At 42.9% G+C, this 8,037-nt stretch overlaps 1 protein-coding gene across 1 annotated transcript in view; it reads right to left on the reverse strand.

The window, feature by feature from the left end:
* LOC122562932 (pepsin A-like) overlaps window positions 1–6,057 on the reverse strand; it is a 32,889-nt gene extending 26,832 nt beyond the window's left edge. Inside the window, exon 1 of the mRNA XM_043716232.1 lies at window positions 6,043–6,057. Within this exon, the coding sequence (XP_043572167.1) occupies window positions 6,043–6,057 (15 nt within the window). The remainder of the gene's footprint in view (window positions 1–6,042) is intronic.
* Window positions 6,058–8,037: the final 1,980 nt, after the last annotated feature.

The raw sequence follows: 8,037 nt of genomic DNA on the forward strand, positions 1-8,037 counted from the left end.
AAATAGGTCCATGCGGGCCAATATCCCGTCACCAAGTCATCCTTTATTTCCACCTGCCGAGTGCACAACACTGACTCAGCGAGCACAGAACTGCCTCTGAGAGTGAGCAGAACCTTTTTAGATTAGATTACTTACAGCGTGGAAACAGGCCCATTGGCCCAACAAGTCCACACCGACCCGCCAAAGCACAACCCACCCAAACCCATACCCCTACATTTACCCCTTCACCTAACACTGCAGACAATTTAGCATGGCCAATTCACCTAACCTGCACATTTTTGAGTTGTGGGAGGAAACCGGAGCACCTGGAGGAAACCCACGCAGAGAGGGAATTGAACCCGGGTCTCTGGCGCTGTGAGGCAGCAATGCTAACTACTGTGCTACCGTGCCACCCTCTGACACTCCTGTTTATATCTGACAGCCAGGGCTCCCTCTGTGGACCAGATTAACAGCATGAATCAGGGAACTCATATTCCGAATCCTATCGGATCGAATGGATCGGTTGGAGAGACAGTTAGAGGCAATGAGAAATTTACAAGAGCAAGGGGGTGTGATGGATGGCAGTTATAGGAAGGGAGAAAAGTCACAGATACAGTCACATAGATGGGTTAACTCTTGGAAAGGTAAGAGAGATAGGCAGGTAGAGCAGAAGTCTTCTGTGGCTGTCCCCATTTCAAACAAGTATGCTGTTTTGGAACATGTATGGGATGATGGATTCTCAGGTGAATATAGCATGAACAGCCAAGTATGTTGTATCAAGACTGGCTCTAATGCAATGGGGGATACGTCAGGTTCCAAGCGATCGATTGTGTTCGGGGACTCTCTAGTGCAAGGCACAGACAGACGCTTCTGTGCCCAAGAGTGAAAAATCAGAATGGTATGTTTCTTCCATTCTGCCAGGCTCAAAGATGTCTCAGAGAGGATGCAGAATGCTCTCAAGGATGAGAGGGGCCAGCAGGAGGTCATTGTACACATTGGGGCCAACAACATAGGAAGAGAAAAGGTTGAGATTCTGAAGGGAGGTTACAGAGAGATGGCAGGAATTTAAAAAGGAGGTCCTCGAGAGTAGTAATATCTGGATTACTCCCAGTGCTATGAACTAGTGAGGCAGGAATAGGTAGAGCAGATGAATGCATGGCTGAGGAGCTGGTGTATGGGAGAAGGATCCATATTTTTGGATCATTGGAATCTCTTTTGCGGTAGAAATGACCTGTACAAGGACAGATTGCACCTGAATTGGAAGGGGATGAATATAGTGGCAGGGAGATTTGCTCGAGCTGCTTGGAAAGATTTAAACTAGCAAGGTGGTGGGGAGGGGGGTGATGGTGTTGGTGGAGGGGTGGGACCCAGGGGGATAGAGATCAATATGAGAATGGTCCAGTTGAGAAAAGGAGTGAGTCAAACAGTCAGGGCAGGCAGGGAGAAAGCAAAGAACAAGGTAGGACTAATAAATTAAATTGCATTTATTTCAATGCAAAGGGCCTATCAGGGAAGGCAGATGAACTCAGGGCATGGTTAGGAACATGGGACTGGGATGTCATAGCACTTACAGAAACGTGGCTCAGGGATGGGCAGGACTGGCAGCTTAATGTTCCAGGATACAAATGCTACAGGAAGGACAGAAAGGGAGGCAAGAGAGGAGGGGGGAGTGGCATTTTGATAAGGGATAACATTACAGCTGTACTGAGGGAGGATATTCCCAGAAATACATCCAGGAAAGTTATTTAGGTGGAACTAAGAAATAAGAAAGGGATGATCACCTTATTGAGATTGCATTATAGACCCCTTATTTGTCGGCGGGAAATTGAGAAACAAATTTGTAAGGAGATCTCAGTTATCCGTAAGAATAATAGGGTGGTTATGGTAGGGGATTTTAATTTTCCAAGCATTGACTGTGATTTCCATAGTGTTAAGGGTTTAGATGGAGAGGAATTTATTATGTATGTACAAGAACATTTTCTGATTCAGTACGTGGATGTACCTGACCTACTCTTGGGAAATAAGGCAGCAGGTGACTAAGGTGTCAGTGAGGGAGCATTTTGGGGCCAGCGACCATAATTCTGTTAGTTTTAAAATTGGGATGGAAAAAGATAAACCATCTGTAAGTTGAAGTTCTAAATTGGAGGAAGGCTAATTTTGAAGGAATTAGGCAAGAACTTTCAAAAGCTGATTGGGTGCAGATGTTGGCAGATAAAGGGATGACTGGAAAATGGGGAGCCATCAGAAATGAGATAACAAAGAGTCTAGAGACATTATATACCGTTAGGGTGGAAGGAAAGGTTGGCACGTGTAGGGAATGCTGGATGACAATAGAAATTGAGGCTTTGGTTAAGAAAAAGAAGAAAGCATATGTCAGGTATAGACAGGATAGATCAAGTGAATCCTTAGAAGAGTATAAAGGCAATAGGAGTATACTTAAGATGGAAATCAAGATGGTAAAAAGGGGTCATGAGATAGCTTTGGCAAATAGAATTAAGGATAATCCCAAGGATTTTTACAAATACATTAAGGACAAAAGGGTATCTAGGGAGAGAATCGTTCCCCTCAATAAAGTAACAAAGAGGATTGATGAGGGCAGAGCGATAGACGTGATTTATATGGACTTCAGTAAAGCATTCAACAAGGTTCCCCATGAGAGACTGGTTAGCAAGGTTAGATCACATGGAATACATGGAGAACTAGCCATATGGATACAGAACTGGGTCAAAGGTAGAAGACAGAGAGTGGAGGGTTGTTTTTCAGACTGGAGGCCTGTGACCAGTTGAGTGCCACAGGGATCGGTGATGGATCCACTACTTTTCGTCATTTATATAAATGATTTAGATGTGAGTATAAGAAGTATAGGTAGTAACTTTATAGAGGACACCAAAATTGGAGGTGTAGTGGACAGCGAAGAAGGTTACCTCAGAGTACAATGGGATCTTAATCACATGGGCAAATCAGATGGTTGCAGCAGGTTCTGCAACGCAGATGGGCCAGATGGGCTGAAGAGTGGCAGGTGGACTTTAATTTAGATAAATGCAAGATGCTGCATTTTGGAAAAGCAAATCTTAGCAGGACTTATACACCTAATGTTAAGGTCCTGGGGAATGTTGTTGATCAAAGAGACTTTGAAGTGCAGGTTTGTAGCACCTTGAAAGTGGAGTCGCAGGTAGATAGGATAGTGAAGAAGGCGTTTGGTATGCTTTCCTTTATTGCTCAAAGTATTGAATATAGGCATTGGGAGGTCATGTTGCGGCTGTACAGGACATTGGTTAGGCCACTGTTAGAATATTGTGTGCAATTCTGGTCTCTTTCTTATCGGAAAGATGTTGTGAAACTTAAAAAGGTTCAGAAAAGATTCACAAGGATGTTGCCAGGGTTGGAGGATTTGAGCTATAGGGAGAGGTTGAATAGGCCAGAGCAGTTTTCCCTGGGACATCAGGGACTGAGGGGTGACCTTATAGAGGTTTATAAAATCATGAGGGACATGGGTAGGATAAATTGACAAAGTCTTTTCCCTGGGGTGGGGGAGTCCAGAACTGGAGGGCATAGGTTTAGGGTGAGTGGAGAAAGATATAAGACACCTAAGGAGCAACGTTTTCATGCAGAGGGTAGTACATATATGGAATGAGCTGCCAGAGGAAGTGGTGGAGGCTGCTACAATTGCAACATTTAAAAGGCATCTGGATGGGTATATGAATATAAACGGTTTGGAGGGATATGGGCCAGGTGCTGGCAGGTGGGAGTAGATTAGGATAGGATATTTGGTCAGCATGGACAATTGGGAACGAAGGGTCTGTTTCCGTGCACTACATCTCTATGACTCTTTGATTCTATGAGGTCCAGCTCGCTGACCTTATTACATCTACTACATCAGCCAGGCCACAAGTTATTTACAGTTAAGTAGGATGGTGGCAGCATAGTGAGCTGGTGTTGCTGATACAACAAGCCTCACTCTATCTCCAGAAGCTGTTGCCAAGAAGTTTTAACTAAAAGACACTTGGTGTCAACATGTCTCGCAAAGACATCAAATCCAGATTCTCTGGAAGTTGCAGAACCTTGTTTAACCCATAAGTGAACACTACACATTCCACTTTCAACCTTTGAGTTGAGAAACAAAATAGTTCAAACTCTGCAAAACAGTTGTGTCCACACTGCAGTTTTCCCCAGTTCATATTCCAAATAAAATATTTGTAATCTTTACAATTATAATTTACAAAATCCTCTTCATTGCATCATCATCTCATCATGTCATGTGTTCAAGCTGCCAGCATAATACAATGGTCTGACTTAGAAGCTGTCACTAATCCTTCCTAAGTGTATTCGGCTAAATTGTCTGTGCCAAGTAATGAGAAGAGCCACAGTCAGTCTTCAGCAGAAGGTGAACATAAAGGTTTCTGACATACTACTTATCAGCTACCTAGATAGATTATTGCTTTTTATGAGGCTTCCAGGAGGCTGGAAGAACACAGCAAGCCAGGCAACATCAGGAGGTGGAGAAGTCAACGTTTCGGGTGTAACCCTTCTTCAGGACTGGGGATGGGTGTAGGGGGAGTGCATGTCTGAGGGAGGCAGAGAACTTCTTCAAAGTGGGCATCCTTTGAAGAGATTTCTCAGTGGTACAAACTTGGTGAGACATCAAGCTCAACCTGAAAATAAGTATACATGACCGCTAGTTACATGGATTTAGCATTAAATCAACTAAATGTACCAGACAGCCAACACTCTGAGCACTTGTTATTTCCTCCCATGAAGAGTCTTCTATCTCTTGATGGGCGGAGTTTATCTGTGATGTTGGTTAACTCTTTCAGGTATTAACTACACCATGCAACAATAAAGATTACAATCAGGATGTTTGTACTGGGTGTCGACTGGGGCAGACAAAGTCAGAAATCACATGACACCATGTTGTAGACCAGATGAAAGACCAGCACTCCAAAAGCTTGAGCTTTCAAATAAACCTATTAGAACAGTATTCTGAAATGGGCTAGAGACCCTAGGTTGGTAATTTTAGGGAGAACAGTGCATGATGGAATAAGATTCATTAGCTTGATGCCAAGGAGTTCATAATTAAGACTCAGCTTTATATTGGTCAAAGATTTCTTTCTGCATTCTGTTCCTCACCTATGTTGCTGTTTATGGCCTCAATGACTACTTGTCATGCTCTCTTTGGCACACTCTACAGTACATCCCTTCCATTGTAAAGTATAATATCTGAAACAAAAACAGAAATTGCTGGAGAAACTCAGCAGGTCTTGCAGCATCTGTGGGAAGAAAGCAGAGTTAATATTTCGAGTCCAGTGACTCTTCATCAATTCTAATTCTGTTGTGATAAAAGGTCACCAGACTCGAAACATAAACTCTGCCTTCTTCCCACAGATGCTGCTGAGTTTCTCTGGCAATTTCTGTTTTTGTTTCAGATTGCCAGACCCTGCAGTTCTTTGTTTTATTTACATGAATAATGTTGCTCCTACGTCCTGCAGAAGCTGCTCAATTGCCTCAGCACAAGAGCAGTGCATTCTCTTGCTTGACACCTTTATAACTTACCAAGGATCTGTTTAATTCAGTCTGTAAGTGCGCTTCTTTGGACAAATTGCCAGATATAAACATTAATAAAAATAAACAAAAAATAATTCTGCTTCTATAGTGCTCTTTTGAGCAATATATTACGTTTTACATTGACTAATGCCCTTTTATAGCCATTACTATAATACAAATTTCAAAACTGCACTTTTAGATGTAGACACACAAAATGGGGCAGCATATCACATAACTGTGGAAAATTCAGCTCCAGACAGCACTGAAAATAAAGTAAATTCTTAATTATGGACATCCACAGCTACATGGGAATTAACACATCCCTTTGTTTCAGGATGGATCGTCTGTAAAATAAATACAGCATTTCAATCATCTTATTTGTCTGCTTCCTGTGGACAACGGAAACATCATAAAACGATTCAGTATTAGATGGATATGAAAGAATGGCAATGAGATTTGTTAGCTGTTTTTAGGAAAATAATAGCAAAAGCTGCTCTGAGAAAGAAAAATCATGGCCAATACCTTCAGGAATGCCATCTATAAATAATAGTCAACCAGCTAGAAGGACTCATGCGCTAACTCATTCTTATTTCAAGTTCACCTGGGAGCTGACTTCTTGGCAATTCTGTTACTTGAAACTTCACAATGTACCGAAATATTTCTGCTTTTACACACAAGTGTATGAATGTATCTAAGGAGCACAGGCCTATTACAAAATAAATTGTGATAATTTCACATGTAGGTCAACAAAACATCCTTTTGTTTAGCTATATTTAATTTTTTTCTGTATGATAGTACACATGACATGCTGCATTCTACCGCTGGACGAGGTGTGTGATAATAAATAAGTGCGCTTATTTTTAAATTCACAAAAGCGTTCTGCTGGGAACATCTATAATGTGGCAAGGGATTGTAATTGTATGGCAGAAACCTGGAAACCAACTGAATGGGTCAGAATCTCTGACCTAAACTCAGTCATAGAGTCATAGAGATGTACAGCATAGAAACAGACCCTTCGATCCAACCTGTCCATGCTGACCAGATAACCCAACCCAATCGAGTCCCACCTGCCAGCACCCTGCCCATATCCCTTCAAACTCTCCCTATTCATACACCCATCCAGATGCCTTTTAAATATTGCAATTGTACCAGCCTCCACCACTTCCTCTGGCAGCTTATTCCATACTCGTACCACCCCCTGCGTGAAAACGTTGCCCCTTAGGTCTCTTTTATATCTTTCCCCTCTCACCTAAACCCTATGCCCTCTAGTTCTGGACTCCCTGTCCCCAGGGAAAGGACTTGGCTTATTTATCCTATCCATGCCCCTCATAATTTTGTAAACCTCTATAAGGTCACCCCTCAGTCTCCGGCACTCCAGGGAAAACAGCCCCAGCCTGTTCAGTCTCTCCCCATAGCTCAAATCCTCCAACCCAGGCAACATCCTTGTAAATCTTTTCTGAATCCTTTCAAGTTTCACAACATCTTTCCGATAGGAAGGAGACCAGAATTGCATGCAATATTCCAACAGTGGCCTAACCAATGTCCTGTACAGCCGCAACATGACCTCCCAACTCCTGTACTCAATACTCTGGCCAATAAAAGAAAGCATACCAAACACCTTCTTCACTATCCATTCTACCTGCGACTCCACTTTTAAGGAGCTATGAACCTGCACTCCAAGGTCTCTTTGTTCAGCAACACTCCCTATTAAGTGCATAAATCCTGCTACGAATTGCTTTCCCAAAATGCAGGTCATCCCATTTATCTGAATTAAACTCCATCTGCCACTTCTCAGCCCATTGGCCCATCTGGTCAAGATCCTGTTGTAATCTGAGGTAACCCTCTTCGCTGTCCATTACACCTCCAATTTTGGTGTCATCTGCAAACTTACTAACTGTACCTCTTATGCTCGCATCCAAATCATTTATGTGAATGTCAAAAAATAGAGGACCCAGCACCGATCCTTGTAGCACTCCACTGGTCACAGGCCTCCAGTCTGAAAAATAAACCACCACCACCACCATCTATCTTCTACCTTTTAGCCAGTTCTGTACCCAAACAGCTAGTTGTCCCTGTATTCCATGAGATCTAACCTTGCTAATCAGTTTCCCATGGGGAACCTTGTCGAACGTCTTACTGATGTCCATATAGATCACATCTACTGCTCTGTACTCATCAATCCTCTTTGTTACTTCTTCAAAAAACTCAATCAAGTTTGTGAGACATGATTTCCCACACACAAAGCCATGTTGACTATCCCTAATCAATCCTTGCCTTTCCAAATACATGGACATCCTGTCCCTCAGGAATCCCTCCAACAACTTGCCCACCACTGAGGTCAGGCTCACCGGTCTGATAGTTCCCTGGCTTGTCCTTACCACCCTCCTTAAACAGTGGCACCACGTTAGCCAACCTCCAGTCTTCCGGCACCTCACCTGTGACTATCGATGATACAAATATCTCAGCAAGAGGCCCAGCAATCACTTCTCTAGCTTCCCACAGAGTTCTAGGGTACAC

Source organism: Chiloscyllium plagiosum, chromosome 26 (assembly GCF_004010195.1).
Source record: "Chiloscyllium plagiosum isolate BGI_BamShark_2017 chromosome 26, ASM401019v2, whole genome shotgun sequence".
In the NCBI taxonomy this organism is placed as follows: domain Eukaryota; kingdom Metazoa; phylum Chordata; class Chondrichthyes; order Orectolobiformes; family Hemiscylliidae; genus Chiloscyllium; species Chiloscyllium plagiosum.